Source organism: Bacillus rossius, chromosome 3 (genome assembly GCF_032445375.1).
Source record: "Bacillus rossius redtenbacheri isolate Brsri chromosome 3, Brsri_v3, whole genome shotgun sequence".
Taxonomy (NCBI): Eukaryota; Metazoa; Arthropoda; class Insecta; order Phasmatodea; family Bacillidae; genus Bacillus; species Bacillus rossius.
In genome coordinates, this window is record NC_086332.1 from 12,227,869 (window position 1) to 12,249,098 (window position 21,230).

At 39.4% G+C, this 21,230-nt stretch overlaps 1 protein-coding gene across 1 annotated transcript; it reads right to left on the minus strand.

The window, feature by feature from the left end:
- Positions 1-2,105: 2,105 nt before the first annotated feature.
- On the minus strand, positions 2,106-15,017 carry LOC134531397 (receptor-type tyrosine-protein phosphatase H-like). The gene is made up of 6 exons (XM_063367101.1): positions 14,909-15,017; positions 13,485-13,549; positions 10,906-11,187; positions 8,116-8,406; positions 5,708-5,971; positions 2,106-2,855 (listed from the first exon to the last, which is right to left on the minus strand). Exons 1-6 carry the CDS (start codon positions 14,917-14,919, stop codon positions 2,575-2,577), a joined length of 1,194 nt encoding a protein of 397 aa, XP_063223171.1. The 5' UTR covers positions 14,920-15,017; the 3' UTR covers positions 2,106-2,574.
- Positions 15,018-21,230: the final 6,213 nt, after the last annotated feature.

Genomic DNA, 21,230 nt, shown 5'->3' on the forward strand with positions numbered 1-21,230 from the left:
TGCATCATGTGCTAATTGGGGTTTACTGGCCAGCCATGGCGCCAATTACAGCCCCATTAAACGTCTAGCTTAAAAGCTAACTAATGTGACCCAGGTAAACCCTGCATAGACACAGGGAAAACCCTGGGCCGGGTCATGCGGGGATCAATAACATGCATTAAACAAGCAGGTAACTACTGGACAAGAGGGAAACGGGTCCAGGTAAGAAGAGTTGGGTGGGGCTGAAAAATCAACCATGCAGGGGTTGAGTGCTTGGGCCTTGCGGCCCGCATTGTTGTAGTTGGGAACTCCTGGGTTATTATTAGCCAGGGGCGCATGCGCCCCCAGGGACGGGCGACTTCATCACTCGTCAGCCCAGCCCAGCTGCCCAGGCAGCCATTTCAATTGTGTAAATTGTTTTTTTTTTTTGTTCGGAGTAATACTAAGTTGTATTGTAAATGTGATTAAAAAATTATCGAAGTTAATTTACATTTTAAAATGTGTATAAATTGTGGTTATAATTGGTTTCATCCTATTGTTGGAGTCTTGAACATCTTAATATGACATTTTATGATGTGATTATTTCAAAAGTGAGTAACATTTATTTTTAATTAATCATTTTTTTTATTGATCAATAATTATTGATATCCTAAGCAGTAATTTTTAAGTGAGTAATAATATTGTTTGTTAATTCATGTTTATTTAGACAATTGTCTTCTTTCTCACATTTTCTCGCTCTCTGCCGTTTTACACCTTACTATATAAATACTTACGTTTCATTGACTCAGTTTTGGCCCACCTTAAAGAAATTGTTGGATATATTTTCGTTACTGAAATAAACGTATTTACCTATAGGTTATGTGGTCTGGTTAAGAATTCTTCTAAATATCGCTTACTTTTTTTTGGAAACACACAAGTATCCACACGCGACCGCTAAATATTGCTACCCTAATCGCACGTGAAACATCGACGAATGTGTAGTCACCTGAACGAGATTAAATCCTAAACGTTAAGGAATGACATATTTGTAGCACAGATATCTTCTACTTTGTTCGTATGTTATCAATAAGGCCATACATTTTTCATGAAAATATTTTGAGACTTGCAATGTGTTGAAACACAGTAGCATCTGCTGTGTTTAGGTGATTGGCTGAGTTTCTCCCGGTGGACGCCAAACTGTGCGGAAGTAAACCCGTCATGATTGGCTTGGCCAGAAAAGGCAATGGCCTCACTTGCAGACGGCGCGGCGGCCAATCACGAGGAAGATACCTCTTGAGCGCGTAAAAAAACAAATCATCGCAGTCTAACAAGCATTCAGAACATTTTGATGTGACAACGTCTAATAAATCGATGAACGCTGGCTGCACGCACGAAAAAGTGTCCCGTTACGCACATTGTCCCGTTACGCCATGTCCCGTTATGCTCATTGTACGCTTTCGCCGCATCTATCTCTCTTCCACTCGATTGGAACAACCATCGATTTGACTTTTTTGAGGCACATTAAACTTGAAACACTCCCATTCGTTTCCTACTTTTCCTATCATCGTCCTATCCTTAACAGAATAACACAGATTGAAAGAAGTTAAATAGCAAATATGTATAAACGTTATAGTTACAATAATATCTTCGTTAAAGTAATAAACATATTTGAATTAATGAGAGCAAATAAAAGTATATTTATCAATTAAATTGTAGATTTCATTTCACTCCTTCTTTGTATCCATACAAAATAGTGATAATTCAATAAAAATGATTCAATTATATTCATAAAAGTATGCAATCATTTCATCAATGTTTTGTTATGACGTTGTCACATTAAACTATCGTCCGTAAACCGACTTTACAGACAACCAATATTTTTTCCTTGAAATTAAATGCCTCTGATTATAATGTAATTATGTGATTATTATGTATTATGTAATTTGCGTAATAAAATATGATCGTAGGATTATGGACACCAACTGATTCCTGATTTCTGTGTTGAGACTCCATCCGTGCAGATAAAGTTGTGACTGACGGTTCAGCTTGCTGTTATTAACTGCTCTTGAATATTACTGCAACAACACACGCTAAACGTTGGATATACCATAGCTTACGCGTAATTGGCCTCAATTAAATAAAACAACTAACAAGTAGTTAATTTATTTAACAGGACAACACGTAGGTTACATAACATGTACAACATAAAAAAAAAACCTTACAAAATCGTACGCAACTGGCAGAGCTCGACAAGAAGTGCAATAAGTAGAGTCCTGTAAAATTCGCGATTTCAAATCCCTAAAGGATAGATAGACTCCATGATCCTCTATGCACTCGTGCAAATTACATCTGCTGATTGGTTACCGACTCGTAACACCTTTTGACTGGAATGATCGTGATTCTCTAATTATTCTGTTAAAGATTTTTCATTGGTCCAGAGTCCTTCAGATAAACTGTGGCCCAATAACTGAAGCAAAATAATGTCAAAAGTATTTGGACCCTATCCTATCGCGAAATGAATCCGCGAATTTTACAGGTCTCTAGCAACAAGTGAACCAAATGTAGGTTTTTGTCAGGCTACACGATTCCTTTCTGCCTTTGAATGGTGCTGCGCCTTCAGTCCGTCGTGGCCCTGACGACGCTGTACTTGAGGCTGGCCCCGTCGTGGCCGAGCGCAGCCACGCTCACGTCGTACGACGTCGCCGACTGGAGACCGCTGATGCTGCACTCCGTGGCAGTCACGTTGTCACACGTCCTCGCCGTCTCGGAGAGGGTCTCCTTGTGGCACACGGAGTACCCTCTGGCGCAGTTGGCGTTCTGGGACGGCTCGTCCCACTGGACGCGCACGGACTCCGATGTCTTGCTGGCCACCTTCAGGTTCCTCACGCTCGAAGGAACTGGAAGGGAATAACAATGTTTCATTGTACACTTCCTAATCGAAATATACACACCATTTTCAATATACTTCAACGGCGATAGTGTGCACCGACGCAGCTCGACCTCCAAAGTCAAGACACCCCCAAATCCAGCAATCTACTTTAAAACAAAACAACTCTAGTCAAAAAACACTTTGGTAATATTACGAAAATATTATAAAACTACAAACTGATCTACATAAAAGTAAGATGAGAGTTAGGCATGTTCATGTAAAGGAATGTATCAAGTGCTTGTAGTTCATGGTGATGGGTGAACAGCTTTAATCATTTCTGTGGTCCGAAACAACAGTGCCACTAGCAGAAGATTCCCAATTTATCTGTCACTCTATATTAGTCCTCGCCCTGAACGAATCAGTGGTCTTCAGCTTGAGATAGCCAACCGCTTAAAAGATAACGCTAAGACACCCCTCTTAAAAAAAATTGTATGTAAAAAGATTTCTCCAGCGAGGTTCTACTGACGTAACATTATATGCGATATTCCTTGGTCACCCATAGTAGTGGATCACAATGTTCCTCACATACCATGCTAGGTGGCATCATGCCACAGATGTTACTTTAGTATTGACAAAAAGATTCCCTTGTACAATATACTCAGTATCTTCCAGGTAAATATGAATTTTTGATCTGGAGTCCGTCTCGGAGTTCATGAAAACTGTCCGATATATTTCTTTCTTAATAGTTAATTGTTAAAAGTGTAATCAAGGTTTTGTTAAATATGTTATTATCACTACCAAAAAAAAGTGCCTTCTTGCACTACATAAGAACTATTGCTTTTCATGTTTCCTTGAAATGGCATTCGAACATCGTACATATTAAGTAACAGCCTATAATGGGAGACACGCCCAAAATACAATCAGCTCGACGACATAATTCACCTTCGCTTCTCATTTCATGCAAGAGTATCCAACACATCGTCTGTATGCTTAAATTCTTCGTAGCAGAGACTGGTAGAAGCCACGAAACAAATATTTAATGGCAAATGCCCAAAGACTGAAACCTAAGGGCAACCATTTACCTCAGAATGATCACTAGGCCCTTATGGTCATACATTTTAGCGGTAAATATTACTGTCGAGAGGTCCTTCAAACGTTTCTGGAGACTTCGCTTTGAAGGATTAGTCCAACCTTAATTGTACAGGCCCTGAAATAAATTTAGCCGGTGGTAAAAAAAACTATATCTCAATTGTGCAGATTGTTGAAGTAAAATTTAAAGAGAAGTGGTCAATTTATCTCAAGTGGCAATTAATTATATTTTAATTTTGATTGAATTGGCTTTTGAATATGAAGTTTATCTAAGTAGTGAAATATACTGCGAAATCATAGTAAATTTATTTTGTATTATTTTGTGTTAAGTTTGACTTTTAGTTGTACGTTGACACAATTTGTGAATGTTTCGAAACATATTTTTTTATTGGTTGTAGGATTTAACTCTGAGAGAATGGCGTACACATATGAACTGGTGATAACTACTAACTTTAAAATATGATCTTACCAACTACAGAAATAATAAGAAACTATATTGTTTTGAAGAATAATGTTAGCATAAATCATCTGCGCTGAGTTTAAATGTCAGTACCAATTATACATGTTTAGGTGTCTCAACCACGAGACTCCATTCTGATTAAGATCTTTCCTTCTGGTGCCTGAGCCTTGAAAGATATTCCCAGGGAATTGCTGTTCAATAGCAGTTATCATGTTTATTCACGTACAGCTTATGGAGGCTGCAAACAGGCGTTGTAGCCACTCCCTAGAAGGAGATTTCGTTCCTTCCGGTCGCAGTGGATGCTACTTATCCATCCACCTTCCCACAACCTTTTAGAGAATTTAATCTATATATGCCACCTAGGTGTATCATAGATCCATTACAATTATACGGATGTGCTCCGTAGGGTTGTATTACTGTTGAAAACACAGTGTCCGATGGTCCAAAAGCAAGCCTACCTACTACTTCAACCACATGCTTCGTCAAAGCTGATCACAAAGATTCTTTTGGTTACAAGGTGGACTAGAAACATGCATACCTTTATTTTGCTTTGACGATTAGATCATAATTGTTTGGAAACTTATCTCTACTCCTGCTGTAGAGTTTCCGACTCACATAGACTCACTTTAAATAAGAAGAGGTTCTTCAGTTAGAAATAAGCCAACAGGAAAGCATATGCAGGCAGAGTATACGCGGCACTATGAATTTTAGCCAGTCATGAAACGAATGTGGGGAATTTTCGGGTCTCTAGCGATGACACAACCCGGATCAGATAAAGATTATTCCGACCTTACGGCCGGCGTTCTCGCGTTCCCCTCCCACATATGCGCCCTAATAGGGTATAGGGTGGGAGTAGCATTCCAGTTCTCTTGTTTAAACATTACAGAGCTTCTAAAGTAACAGATCTGTAAAAGGAACACTTCCTGTTGTTGATCGGGAGGGTGTTAGAGCTTCGGCGCCGACTTGAGGCAGTCGTCGAGGAAAGGTCAGCGGAGGGGAAGCCTAAGATGTACTTACATCAAGTTCTGTCCCTGAACGAACACGCCCGAATATTCACCTTCGGCCAACCTCGGGGTTTATTTATGTGTATTTATATTTCTCTGATTATTTCAATGTGGATGTAATAACCTAACTAACCGTCCATAGTGTGTTAAAGTGTATTAATGTAGCTAACCTAACCGACCACTTTTAATATTTGAATTCATTTTTTCCTGCGCAAAAATAAAACAAATCCCTTGGGTTGGCCGAAGGTGAATATTCGGGCGTGTTCGGGCAGGGACGGAACTTGATGGACATCTCAGGCTTCTCGCTCGCGCGGCGGGGAGACGCACCGCCGATGTCGACGAGGGCGGACGCGGCCTCGAACAGCTGGCCGTCGGCGGCGGCCGGGTAGACGGTCACGTTGACGACGGAGCAGGGCTGCAGGCCGGCGAGCTGGGCGCTGGTGGCCCCCTGCACCTCGAGGCACCGCTGCGCGCCCGGCCCGCACACGCTGTAGCCGGCGACGCACGAGGCCTGCTCCGGCGCCCGCCACGTCACCAGCACGGCGTCCTCGCCGCTCTGCGACGCCAGCAGCTGCTGCACTGGCCCCGGGTCTGCGACCACACCCCGAACACGGACTTCACGGACAACCACATTGTTTTAACATGGCTTTCAAGTGAAACTTCTTTGCTGAGGGGGGGCTACAATTTCCGATCGCTAGAGACCGGAAAAATTCGCGAATTCATTTCGCGATAGGCTAAAATATAAATAGTTATACCTCAGTGCTGCCTCCGCTATTGGTCCTCAACTCACCTGGAGGACTTTGGGCCAATGAGAAACACCCGACCAAAGCTTTATACGAATCACAGGCTGCTACGTTGCGACGTCTCACAAGACAGCAGGCCAATGGGTGGTTGACATTTGACCGAGCGTACGTAGAACTATGGAGTTCATCCTGCAGGTCATTGAACACGCGAATTTTTTCCGGTCCCTACCGATTGCATGAGGGAAATAGTTAGGAACGTGGTGGGGGAACCGGTAGAGGAGGAGACTGCGTCAGCGGCGATGCCACTACCACGCATGCGCTAGCGGCGGAATAGGAAGAAGGCAAGTGGAGGGAGAGAGGTTGGTAGCGAGGCATGATATATGCTAGTTGCAACGACCGGAAGGGGAGATGGCAGAGGCGCAGCAGTGATGATACGGAATTCTCGAAACACTGCTTGCGTTTGTCTACTTCTCAGTTTTCGTAACGGCTAACTATTGAAACAATTTTTAAGTATTATTCATTTTTATGTGAATAGTGTGATTGGAAATGTAAAAAAAAAATACGTATAGATTTAAGAGGTTAGCTTTATAGGGACTTATATACTTGTTAGATTGACTTTGAAAGTCTAATTTATGTTCGATTAGAGTGTTTTTGTTCTTTCATTTTATTCAGGTGATGATCGTGATTTAATAACATGCAAAAAAATAATAAAAAAAGCAGAATCACATAAGAGTTATTATCATAGTCAATATGGAAATAAACTGACAAAAGAGGCATAAAAAGTGCCATTGAACGGATACGAGAGTACAGGACGTGGAGAAAGTTTGTTTTAAAATTTAAGATCATACCTAAATCCTACAACTATCAAATATAATCTCTTGATCATTATAAAATAATAATATAGTTCTTTTTATACCTAATAAGCAAGAAGTTTCACTTATGTCACACGCCAAATCCACGGCATTGCTGAATATATTGTGTGTCATAAGAAAAATCATTAACGCACAAAAAAAAAATGAATATGCAAACACAAAGAAAACGAACCAAAATCATCCGATGTAAAAACATTTAAAATGTTGCAGAGACGGGCACAGTTCGCTTAAAACGACGAGACAGTAGCAACAAGGACAGCAAATGAAAACACATGGACAACAGTGATAACAAGACGAACCCAACGATAAAACTTAACACATAATGTGGACAACACCAGGTCAACACAGAGGCGCATAGGAGAACCCAACGATGTGACAAAACAGATATTCTATACACCAAAACGACGACAGCACAGAAAAACACAGCAGGCTTCCTAAAGGCAAAAGTTGCGACGTTTCGTGAACTCTCGTCTGTTCCCAACCTCAGGCGCAAACATACTGACAGACGACACTGAAAAACAGGTAGTATATATGCCAATGTATATTCATCTTTTTTGTCCTTTTTTAATGTTTCTTACGACATACAATGTATCCAGTAATGGTGTATGTCCAAAACAAAAACATATTTAAACAATTTTACCCATTCAACAAACGTAACGAATTTTATTTTTGACGTGATAACGTCTTATAAATCGATGAACGCCGGCTGCACGCACGAAAAAATTGACACGTTCCGCCTGAGCCGAGCGTGCAAGAACAGGCCATCCACCGGGCGAGAAAATCTTCCTTAATATCGAACAGGTAAAAGACGGGTTTTTTAACTAATTGTTCGTGATTATATTTAAACAAATCATTTAAATTTTAATTTTGCAAAAAAAACTGTAAATAATATTTGAAAATTAAAAAAGTATGCAATTTTTACATCAATGTTTGCTTATGACGTTATCACGTAAAATTATCGTCCGAAAACCGACTTTACGGACAACCCCCTTTTTTTAAATAATTAATGTGTAAAATGATAGCTCTCGTGGTACGGCATTTGGTAAGAGTAGGCCCTAGTGTCGTGAATGGAACATGAAACAGAAATGTGCAACCGCGCAAAGCCGTGAACGGCACGTACCCTGGGTGGCGGTCCGCACGGCGAGACTGGCGTTGGCGGACAGCGAGCCGTCCTCGGCCTGCGCCTCGACGACCACCACGTAGCGCGCGCACGGCAGCAGGCCGTCGAAGGTGCGCGAGTTGGCGGACTGCGGCACGTCGCCCGCCGCCAGCAGGCAGTTTCCCTCCGGCGTGCACAGGTACACCTGGTACACGGCGACGCAGGCGGCGCTGGCCGCGGGCAGCGACCACGTGGCCGTGAACAGCGTGGGGCCCACCTCGTCGGCCGCCAAGTCCGTCACGCTCTGCGGCACTGGCGGCAACCAGGGGAACCCGGGCTCTGGCACAGCTGTAACCTTCGGGCGGGAGACATGCTGATATTGAAGTACTCAAGGACATCCATGTCCTTATTCGGGGGGGCTCGGCCGCTGTGTTGCTGCCCGGGAAAGCACTATACCTTAAAATGAATGGTACCATGGGACTGATCCTTTACTGTGATTGTTCCCTGCTGAGGTTTCTTCTAATGGCTCAGGATCAGCATTGGAGTAGGAAACGTGGTGGTAGTGGTCTTCCTATGCTTGGAGAACACTCCGAAGGGTCCCCGCCCTGTTGACGAGTGGAAGTGTTGAGCTACTTAAGCTCGGGTACTAGCCGGCTGAGCTAGTAGAGGTTGGATAGGCCTCGGCTGGATCACGAGCAACTGGGTGACCGAGGGGTCCCAGGGATGTGAGAGGTATGGTTCCGTGTCGGTGCTGCTCAGATCCCGCAGAGGGTGCCAGCTCTGCAGGTGGTCTGGGGGTTCACGGTGGAGCTGGGGGCGGGTCGGTGGGGCCGAAGATGGGATGGGTCTCCTCAACCTCTCGACCTAGACGTGCGCTCGCCAGTAACATGCTGCGATTGGAAATGGCGAATCTATTTCCCGGTTCTCGGAACCCATGTTTGGCACTGGTAATAGTGTCAGGCATGTAAAACACCCATCTTTCTCCTAACCAGGATAACGCCCTAGCGGGATCAAATTACTGAGGAAGTATTGATGAATTCTATGAGGTGTGAACTTAAATTAAATGTCGGCAACCAGGAAAAAGGCTGCGGATGCAGCAGAAAGGAGCAGAACAGGTTTTTAAGGACAAGACATGCTGGCAAAGAAGAAAAACACCTGAAAGGTGTGGAATCAGTGCCCTCACATGTTGCTGTGTCAGGTACAGGCAACCGTCCTGACACAGTGGACATGTGAGACTCCACGCGGATTGTTAGCAAAGGTAAAGTCATCCACCGCCGTTTTAAATGTGTGGACACAGAAGGGTATGTGTGATTCAGAATGGATATGTTATTCTTGGTAATGGCCCATAGAATGGTTTCTAACCATTCATAAGGTAGATTGGAACATCTAAGGCCAAACACTCTCCAAGGTCCACTATCATGTCGATGGATGCTTGGAAAGTACAAGAACAAAGTAGTGCTCCTAGAATACCCTCACGGGTTCAGCTCTAGGAGGAGGAGGTGGTGAGGCTAGGCCGGGCTTTGCCCGGAATAACGTGTCGGCAACCACTGAGGAGCTGGTCCTGCGGGTCTCCAGTTCAGCAAACTTGACTTACTGGCTAACGGCCGGAGGAGTCTAAAGTGCCATGGGACGGTCTATCGTCGACTGGGAGATTATTCCAGAGGTTTCCTCAAAGAGGTCTCGTACTTGGTGTGTGGTCGCTCGGAGCTTTACGAGCAAGGCCCAGGAGTCCATACTCCAAAATGGACAGAGGGGTTAGCAGAGTTACACTGCTCCGGCACTAGCCTAAAAAAACTAGTAGAGGCTGGGTCACTGGTTCTCTGGCAGTTCGGAGGAGTCCCAATAATGTGAGAGGCTCGGATAGGCGCTTTTACTGCCTGCTGATGGGTCTTAGCCAGCAGGGAAGCTATTGGTTGCTGAATGGGCTAGGGGTTGTAGTGATGTCGATGCTGGAATGGGCGGCCTCAGCCTCTCGGCATAGCTCTTCCCCGACACCTTCGGACTGCGTTGAAATGGCGTATGTATCCCTATGGCTCTAGGGAGCTCGTGCAGTTGGACTCAGACCATTCCCGGGATTACATGCCAGTAAATCTACACTTTAAGCAGTTTGCAGGCCTTTTAAGGTTGATCCTGAAAGATCTGTCGGGAAAATGAACAATCAAGTGAATCTAAGAATCAAACTTTTGAACTGCAAGGCACTTAAGGAAAAAAAAACTTCACGGACTGTATCAAGACAAGGACTACTGGGAATATAATATAGTAAGTGATACAACTTTCAGCTATGAAGAACAAGTCCAGTACAGCAAAAATAAAATAGAATTATGAAGACAGAAAATGCTAATAGATGAAGAAAGTCTCAGACAGCCCAATGGAATTGTGGATTGCATTATAGCTTTACATTGCGACAATATACAACAGTGAACAGTATATGGTGTGGTAGATCGTAATCTAAATTATAAATATGTATGTGCTTGTGATATTTAATATAAAAGTATTATATTTTAAATACATATGGATATATGTAACAATGAATAAGAAGAATAAGAAGAATTAAGCAGAACAATATAACATACAGTGGTAGAAAACCGAAGGACTCAATTTTAGGCAAGAAAAGCTATAGAGAATAGAACATTTTATAACAATAAAGTATACTCCTAGTACGCCCTTGTAGGAAAGTTGGCCAAAAGTTAATTGTTCGGGTGAGTTCGGGCGGGGTCCAAACTTGATGTGCTTGTTAGGTCTCCCCGCGTGTACACGAGACTGGGGGGGGGGGGGGGTTGGGGGTGGTTGGGGGGGGGGGGGGGCACTCACGCGTGGTGACGCGGATCTCGGCGGCCTCGGCGGCGCGCAGGGAGACGCTGCGCCACGACACGGACACGTTGTAGGCGGTGCAGGCGAGCAGCGGGTCGCGCGCGCCCCACGCCAGCGAGTAGGCGGCCGTGAGGTAGCAGTCGCCGCTGCCAGTCGCCGCCTCCACCACGCACACCTCGAACTGGCGCACGTAGGGCGCCATGGCGGCGGGCAGGCTCCACTCCAGCTGAACCCCGGCGTCCGAGACCCGCGTGGCGCGCAGCTCCGCCACCGGCAGCAGCACTGTCGCCCACCGCTCGGTCATTCCACAGGCGAGAGAGCCACGCCCGAAGTTCCCCCAAGTTCATGCTCGCTTTTTTTTTTTGACGTGACAACGTCTAATAAATCGATGAACGCCGGCTGCACGCACGAAAAAAAGTGTCCCGTTACGCACAGTGTTCCGTTACGCAGTGTTCCGTTACGCTGTGTCGCGTTACGCTGTGTTCCGTTACGCTGTCGGCGAGTGCAGTAATAATAGGTTATGTTACAATTGACTAAAAAGTTTTGGTGATTCATATAATTGATTACAGATATTTGTTTACAGTTATTTACTTATATGAAAACTTGTTCATAATTATATTTAAACTTTATAGCTAAACGCCAGTTTTTAAAATTAATTACTAGTCATCTACACGTGAACTGATTCATCGACTGTTTATAAAGCGAAGTGAAAAGTTAATGTGGTTTGCTTTGATTATTACAACAACAATTTCGGCAATAAAGGTTAATTATTCTTGCATTTTAAAAATCTGACTACAAGTATAATTTCAAGTATTTATTCTTTTATTATTAAAATAAAAATGATTGAATTTTTTTCATAAAAGTATGCAATCATTTCATCAATGTTTTGTTATGACGTTGTCACGTTAAACTATCGTCCGTAAACCGAATTTACAGACAACCAATTTTTTTCCGTATCTTTAATGTAGCTATCCTAACAAAATCAAACGTCCACAATGTTTTAAAGTATTTATACTCTAGCTAACCTAACCTAACTGACCATTAGTATCCTTTTATCAACACATTTACAATCAACAAAAAAAAAAAAAAAAAAAAAACAACCGAAAATGCACGATAGGGCGTTTGGCTCCCTCGTCTGTGAAAAGAAGGTTTCCCTAGTTCAAACAGAAGCTTCCACATACCATTTTAAAATGTGTTATGAATATGCACTAAAACACAATATTAAAATGCTTTCATAGTTATATATATGTGTGTGTGTATGTGTGTGTGTGTGTGTGTGTTTCTTCCGGTATGGTAGGTTACGTGTAGGGGACCGTAACTAAAATTAAAGGTTGGTTATGTTGTGTCAATTAAATTTAAAATACTTTAAAATCGTAGAAATGTATGAATCCTCGCAAAATTGTAAATTTTTTTTCTGACCATGGAGTTGTCTTACGGAGCGGCTAATTTTGAATACGTTCAGAATTGTTCGGGTGAACAGGTTTTCAATTACTCGTGTATTAATAGTGATGGATTTAGTAAGATTACGTGATTTTAGTTCTGTGGGCATATATATATATATATATATATATATATATATATATAGAGAGAGAGAGAGAGAGAGAGAGATAGAGAGAGAGAGAGACAGAGAGAAACCGGAAAAATTCGCGAATTCATTTCGCGATAAGCTAAAATACAAATAGTTATACCTCAGTGCAGCCTATGCTATTGGCTCACAGCTCACCTGGATGACTCTGGGCCAATGAGAAACACCCAACGTAAGCTTTATCGAATCACAGGCTGCTATGTTGGGAAGTCTCACAAGACAGAAGCCAATGAGAGGGTGACATTTGACCGAGTGTACGTAGAACTATGGAGTTCATCCTGCAGGTCATTGAACCCGCGAATTTTTCCGGTCCATATATATATATGCCCACAGCACTAAAATCACGTAATCTTACTTGAGAACCTTAAATCTACCCAGTACCTCTCAAGTTTGATTTTCTAGATTCGCTTTCCTATATGTGTATACTGAAATTGCATAATACCGAAGATTTAAAAAAAAAATCTTAGTTTTATAAAACATTTTATCTAATCGTAATTTTCATAAATGTTTACAGGTATTGTTATTGTATATCTTTGTTGTTGCACCATAACTTTCTGGGGTTACCTTCCACTTCCCATTAGAGAAATGATACCGACAAAATCTGCACGTTACATGAGTTATTTATGCGTAAAGGCGCTAGAACATGTCTGTTGCGAGCCACAGTAACCCTTACAGTTACAGCGCTTTTAATTATATTTTTTATCATAATAAAACATACTTATAAAATTAAAAAATATATATAATTAATCAAAATATTTGTAGCTTTACAAGATGGACACCTAAACACAAAGTAATAAGTTATTTAATTTTTTTAATGAATATACTGTGTCTGCATTAGATTTATATTTTTGTACTTCATTCTGAGAAAGTTTTATCTTTAAAAATGCTTTTGGTTGATCAATTAAGATATAGATGTAAACAGAATTTAAATCTAATATTAAAAATTAATTTTGTAACATGACATTTGTTGGTTGAACTGTAAAGAATACTTTACCTGTCGGTTCATCCGCAGCCAGTAAAGGAAAGAATATCAACATCCACTTCTCTAGGAACGCGTTCCTTTGCACAAAACAAAAAGTCACTTTAATTGTGTTCAGAATTATTGCTTGCCGCAATGATTCGCAAACAACCACAATTTTTTTTACTTAGAAAATTAATATAATTGTGGTATAGTTTTGGATTAGTAAGCACTAAATTCATGTAAGTTTAAGTTATGTTGTGGTTTGGATATTTTTTTTCCGCGTTGACACTTAACACTAACTTATCCTTAGCATATTACATAAAGTCTGATGTACACAAGCTGTAATATCTCACATTTCGCTGATTTCGCAAGATAAATTTTGGACGAGTGTATTTCGAAGCTTTGTTGCCTTACGCAGTTATGTAATGAGTTTTAACACTTGATGTGCTATTCTTTAGTGTGCTGAAATTAGTTCAATTCAGTTGGATAATATTTTCCACATGCGCTCACTTTTGTTTTATGGTTTTTATTTAGAAAAACTACGCAGAATTGTGCACATAATATTCTGTGATAATTAAATGAAAGTTTATTTTTTTACACAAATGTTTGAGGTACAGTAACAAAGAATTTCGAAATATATGCTTTGTTCAAAGAAAATAATTGATTTTTTTATGATCGTACAGATATCCGGTAATCAAAGTTCTCCCAACTTCCCCACTTCTCAGTAACCCAATTACAGTAGTTTTAATTTTCATTCTTGTAAATCGGATTTTGTGGACTTGATTTTATGATATGGTCAATAGGTCGTATTCTTGTATCTATCATTTTCTTGATAGGCTTGAAATCATATAACCACTTGATTAACTCTAAAACTATATCATTGAATTCTGTGGATAAAGTTACATTCGTGGATACTGATTCAATAAGTCTATGGATTATAGATGCGATCTTTCAAATAACCTATAATGTGTAGACATAAATAACAGCACAAAATCAACATGTATGAATATTTGTAATACTTTCTCATGGCCTTGTCACATTTTATCTAATATTTGTAAAGTATCACCCAAAATATAAAAAAAAAAATATTAATTATCGTAGAAGACTAAACAACTAATTTACGAAATATATATATATTTTTTACGAAAATGCATATACCAGAGTTAAGAAGTAGGAATAGCACTTAACACCTCAGGTATCACTACATAAAAATAAATAAGTTTACGTTTCGCATATGTTAAATTAGTATATTTTCAATGATTATTTATCTCAAAGTAAATTATTATAGAAACTCTGTGTTAATACGGTGAAATCAATCGTGCAGGCCTACATCGTCCATGAAGTACAAACATACAAGTATAAATTATAATGACGTATTATCAACAACAAAATTTTCTATAAATTTTAAATCAAACATAAATACATATTTAAGTATAACAGAAAGCCGATTTTCTTACCGAATCATCATCTGTAAGCTTCTCACATCGGCAATGTTTAACTTTCTATTTATTTTGAATTGTAATATTTTAATTAACAGACGACATTATCTCTTCAGACGCTGCGCCGTCGTTGGACTTACACCCACCGAGATAATCTAATCAGCTCTGATACAAACCAAGTATGTTATCGTTAAATTTAATGATATGAAAAAAATAATAATAATATTAACTACAACTTATTTAAACAAAGAATTGATAGAAATTATATTACACGATCTGTGATTGTTAAAATGTGGCTTCCTGACGTCAAAAAAAAATTGGTTTTCTGTAAAGTCGGTTTACGGACGATAGTTTAACGTGACAATGTCATAACAACACATTGATGAAATGATTGCATACTTTTATGAAAAAAATTGAATCATTTTTATTGAATTATTATTTTGTATGGATACAAAGAAGGAGTGAAATGAAATATACAATTTAATTGATGAATTGTCTTTCATTTGCACTTTTTAATTCAAATTTGTTTATTACTTTAACGAAGAAATTATTTTAACTATAACTTTTATACATGTTTGCTATTTAACCTCTTCCAATCTGTGTTATTCTGTTAAGGATAGGACGATGATAGGAAAAGTAGGAAAGGAATGGGAGTGTTTCAAGTTTAATGTGCCTCGAAAAAGTCAAATAGATGGTAGTTCCAATCGAGTGGAAGAGAGATAGATGCGGCGCAAGCGTACAATGAGCGTAACGGGAACCAGCGTAACGGGACAACGTACGTAACGGAACTCTTTTTCGTGCGTGCAGCCGGCGTTGATCGATTAATGAGACGTTTCCACGTCAAAAAAATTAAACTTTGGAATTACGCCGTAACCAATGATGCCTTGCTGAGTGGCGTGGTGTAGTGGTAACACGCCGAACTAGTTCCGGTCCAGCCGTCGTGTTCGCGCATTTCGCCCGCTCCCCGATCGAGGCGACTGTTGTGTTTGCTCTGTGCGAGTCACGGCCGACTCCGCGCCAATGCCGCGAACAGCGCCGCGTGTGTCCGCGGACAGGAACTCTGCTGTCGGACGAGACGTGTGAGATGGGGCATTGTGTCTATTTCTGGGCGACGGGCGTGAAGCCAAGAGAGGGAAGCCTTTATTTCACAGACGAGAGAGCCACTCCCGAAGTTCCCATGCTCGCTTTTTTTTTTGACGTGACAACGTCTAATAAATAAATGAATTCCGGCTGCACGCACGAAAAAGAGTTCCGTCACGCTCATTGTTCCGTTACACTGTGTCCCGTTACGCTCATTTTACACTTGCGCCGCATCTATCTCTCTTCCACTAGATTGGAACAACCATCGATTTGACTTTTTCGAGGCACATTAAACTTGAATAACTACCATTCGTTTCCTACTTTTCCTATCATCGTCCTATCCTTAACAGAATAACACAGTCTGGAAGAAGTTAAATAGCAAACATGTATAAAAGTTATAATTAAAATAATCTCTTCGTTAAAGTAATTAACATATTTGGATTAATGAGTGCAAATAAAAATAATTTATCAATTAAATTGTAGATTTCATTTCACTCCTTTGTATCCATACACAATAGTGATCATTCAATAAAAATGATTGAATTTTATTCATAAAATATGCAATCATTTCATCAATGTTTTGTTATGACGTTGTCACGTTAAACTATCGTCCGTAAACGGACTTTGAATACAACCAATTTTTTTCCCCGTTGTATCTCATTGTATAAACCGGTGTGGCATTAAATTTTGCGGTCGATTAGGATAGGTTAGCTACATTATAAATACTTAACATTGTGGATGGTTGGTTATATTAGGTAAGTATAGCTACATTAAAAATACTGTAAAATAATTTTATGGTTGCTTAGCAAATAACTTTTTAATATGTAGCTATCCAGGGCTAGGAAACCGTTTACATGATTTCACAGTATCTTTAATGTAGCTATCCTAACCAAATCAACCGTCCACAATGTTTTAAATATTTGTAATGTAACTAACCTTACCTTTTACAATGAAAAAAAAAAAAAACCGAAGATGCACGATCGGGCGTTTGGCTCTCTCGTCTGTGAAAATGGCTTCACAGCCAAGAGACGGGAGCACATGAGAAAACAAAAATTCTGCACTTTTACAAACGTTTTCTTTTGGAAACCAGTTGCCAAGAAATAGTTTGCAATGCTATAATTATATATATTGTAACTTTTTTACAACACATGACGACGGTTATTTTTGCTTATATTAAATACATTTTTGACGTGATAACGTCTTATAAATCGATGAACGCCGGCTGCACGCACAAAAAAGCATGACTCATTGCCACGTTCCACCTGAGCCGAGCGTGCAAGAACCTGTAAACCACGGTGGGAGAAAATCTTCTATAATATCAAACAGGTTAAGGCGGGCTTTTTAAAAGAAGCAATTTAAAAAATTTGATTTATTTGTGCAATTTCCATATTCCAAATTAACAATTTATTGACATTGATCTTTATTCAGTTTATTTCTATAACTAATTGTTCGTGATCATATTTAAAAAAATTATTTAAATTAAATGTGAAAAAACCGTAATAATATTTGAAAATTAAAAAGTATGCAATTTTTCATCAATGTTTTCTTATGACGTTACCACGTAAAAATATCGTCCGTAAACCGACTTTACAGACAACCCCCTATTTTGAGATAATACTAATATTTCTTACGAAAATTGGAGCATAAATTCATATTTTGATTGATGTTTCATTCAAGCTTAAATTTTAAAACCTAGATGCAGTTTATACTGGAAAGCTATTTAGGTAACGGTTTAAAATAAATTTAACTATTGGAGGTACTGGGAACAACACACAGCATAAATGCCCGGGTAAGAATCTGAATCCAGTATTACTTCGACCACTGTTTTGTATTGATAAAATAATTTTTATGTTAATGTACAAATTTACTAATATCTGTAATTTTACATTAATATTTCTGTTCCATTTATAAAAATAATTACAGTGAAATGCGTATCATTTATACTCAGGTACCAGTGAGGCAAATGTCTATTCACCAAAGCTATTGATTCCAAATGGAACACGTGCTTCAAAGTTACTTTAAACAAAAAATACAACCGTGATAAGATCCAATCAATGCTTTCTTATGGACAAAATTTTTTTAACCATATAGTGCGAGAGCTAAACCGCCCTCCCTTCTTGGTTTTACTCTCTCCCCTATAATCAGTATTTACGTTACCTCCTGGTTATTCACATTCTTATTAGCTATGACACCGGTGTTTATTGCGTGTTTATGAGCTTAGTAATGGCAGTATGATTTACAACATGTTAATGTTCCAATTAACTTAAGAAGCGCACAAATCACCATTCGTTAATCAAATCAGACAAGAACAGTTGAAACGCATGTAAACAAACGACTTGGTAAGTGAAAAAATTGGCAAATAAACTGCTTCCCCTCGGATTGCAGAGCTCTGTCGACAAAACGTAAACTCAAAATAGCGTAAAGTTTAGCCTTACGAGCCATATTGATTTTTATTTTTTGCTTATTTGAAATGGCTTTGAAAATAATTTATTTTTAAATATGACCGTAACAAGCTATTTTTCACGTGTGACCAAACAATAAACACAAAGGAAATGGACATTTAGTGACTGATAACCATGGGATTATTCAAGCAAATAAAATGTTATTAATGCATACCCTTACAATTGTACAATTAGTGGCATTTTTGTTACGTGAATCAAGTGAAATTTCTGCAAAATAGGAAAACAGCTATCAATGATTATTGTGTAAGACAAAAATCTAAACCCCAAAAGGATTGGTTCAGAATGAGTTTTAAAAAAATGAATTCATCCGCTAAAAAACTTTGAATGTGACGCGATATCACCGTGAAGGATGGAACACAAAAAAGCAATTGTGGGTCGCACAGGGTCTGAAGTTACAGAGGGTGCAAATACAGGATGTTGCACAATGCGTATGAACAATATTATACGATGAATTTGGCTAAGAACATAAATAACGCCGAAAAGCAAATCAAAATACAGTATAACACCAAAATGCAAGTTTAAAATGACAATGTAATTGTGTTTTTGTCATTTATGTTATTTGTAGTTTTCTTCTACAGACCTACATGTGCATAGCAATGGAGTACGTCCAAAAGTTAACATCAAGTCAAAAGTTATACTAAATGTAAATCTCTAGACGCAGCAAAATGACCTCAAAATGGCGGCGCTTCCCCCTCCACCGCGCGCGATGGGTCACAGTCAGTCTTTTTTTAGCGTAACGTATTCTTTGATCCTTTAGCTATCCATTGGTGTAATTAAATAGATATGTAGCTGCAAAACCATACTGTATCCCCCGATTTGGTTATCATTAGTCTTTTGAATTGCCTCCCACTGTGGAAGCAATTTTAAATACGTATTCACGTCAAAATAAAATGTAAATTCATATAAAACAAGCCAAAATCAGCCGCTGTCAATAAATTTCAACTTTTTAACAGCAATATGTAAGAAAAAAATCTTTAATCAATTTTCCCTATTGTAAAAACATTTAAAGAACGTACAAACATCCAGTGCTTTGAATTTCCTAATAGATGTGTAAAGTGTTTGTCACCAGATGATAAAATACATGGTTTACATGTACATACATGTTACAGGTTAATTTTTGGCAGAACACGGCCTTATCTGCACGTTAGAGATGTCTTTAGTATTTAAGTAAATTTTATATATTGTTATAACTTTGTACCTGTACTTTACTCAAATAATAATTTTTATTTAATTATATTTTCATTTATTCATTGTAACAATGTTATAATTTATACTTTTTTGTTTAAACATAATATTGATTTTTAATAAATTGTTTTTTTTTAACTTTCATCTTTACATAACTAATTTAAAGTTTCTTAGGTTATATTTTATATTTTTATTTATCAGTAATTATACATTTACAAATGTTTACAATCGTCAAAATACCGCATGTAATTTAAAGTGACTAGATGCACTCACATACAAGCTTGCTTTCGTGAGTGCTAAATTTCCTGGTTAAGTAAGTGAATATTGTTAACAAAGTGTAATAAAATTTGGATGCCTGTAAAGTCAGTTTACGGACGATAGTTTAACGTGACAACGTCATAACAAAACATTGATGAAATGATTGCATACTTTTATGAATAAAATTGAATCATTTTTATTTAATTATCACTTTTTTGTATGGATACAAAGAAGGAGTAAAATGAAATCTACAATTTAATTGATAAATTTACTTTTATTTGCACTCATTAATTCAAATATGTTTATTACTTTGCCGAAGAGATACTTTAACTATAACTTTGACGCCGTCCCCACTACCTCTTATTATTGTTACGTGATTTTTTCTCGGGTTCGAGATCTCAGGGAGGGTTCGGCCTTGTGGCTAAAGGTAGGGGTTAACGCAGTAGGGCCCCCCGAGCTGTTATGGCCACTCGGGACGCCTGAAGAAGAACACAAAGTTTCTGGAGGATATTTGATGAATTTATTACGGCACAGCCCTATACATGGTGCTGCCCGTTCTGGCCGTAACGGTTTTCCCAGATCGACTAGTCACACGCGCAGCCCACTTCCTCAGTGGAGGCTCACGATTTTAATGCGCGTGAAGGACGTACTTTACACACGATGCGGCGGTTACCAAATAAACTCTAACATGACAAATTATACCTTGACGAACAAAACACTTCACTATTACACGATACTTATTATACTGGGCTATCGGCACGTAGGCCCGTGTCTCCGGCGACTCTACGTGATTCCTAGATGTGTCTCAGGGACTGATTTGTTAGTACTTTTGGTGGCACGCGTCTCCTTTTGGCTGCTCCGTGCGGGCTGAAACTAATTAGCCGGTAAGCTAAGTTGGGGCGTGAAGCGCCGACGTAGAGTCTCGTAGATTCCCCACAGTACTTACGTAATATGTTGAACACTCATCTTGGAGCACTGATTTGATTAAGTGAAATACCTCATGGTAAATTCATGCCGACCGCGGAACTGTACGTAAACGAATAAGAAAGATTAAAAATATTAAAGCTACATGTCGGTGAAAGCAAGAGTTGAAGGTTCCGCGTTGCGCGCAGGCTGCCGGCCTCTCGAGCTCCCGGAAGGACACTTGACTGTGTCGCCGCGCGCGACCCCCCTCCCCCGCCAGGCCTCCCGCGGAAACGTTTGAATTTCGCGGGAAACTGAACCAGCCAGGTTCGGGACAAAGCGCACAGTGAAACATGAATTTGAAAGGACTGAAATATTAATTGATGAAAAATAATGTTTAATAAAAACCTGTGGAAAAATATACATAAATTAATTTGTTGTAGTGCGGCGGA

Bases quoted from the DNA above. Each gene is read 5' to 3' on its own strand.
- LOC134531397 (XM_063367101.1), bottom strand. The intron at 5,972-8,115 runs GTACGTGCCGTT...GTGTGGTCGCAG, and splicing joins CGTGCGGACCGCCACCCAGG to ACCCGGGGCCAGTGCAGCAG. The intron at 2,856-5,707 runs GTGCGTCTCCCC...ATTCCCTTCCAG, and splicing joins CGCCCTCGTCGACATCGGCG to TTCCTTCGAGCGTGAGGAAC.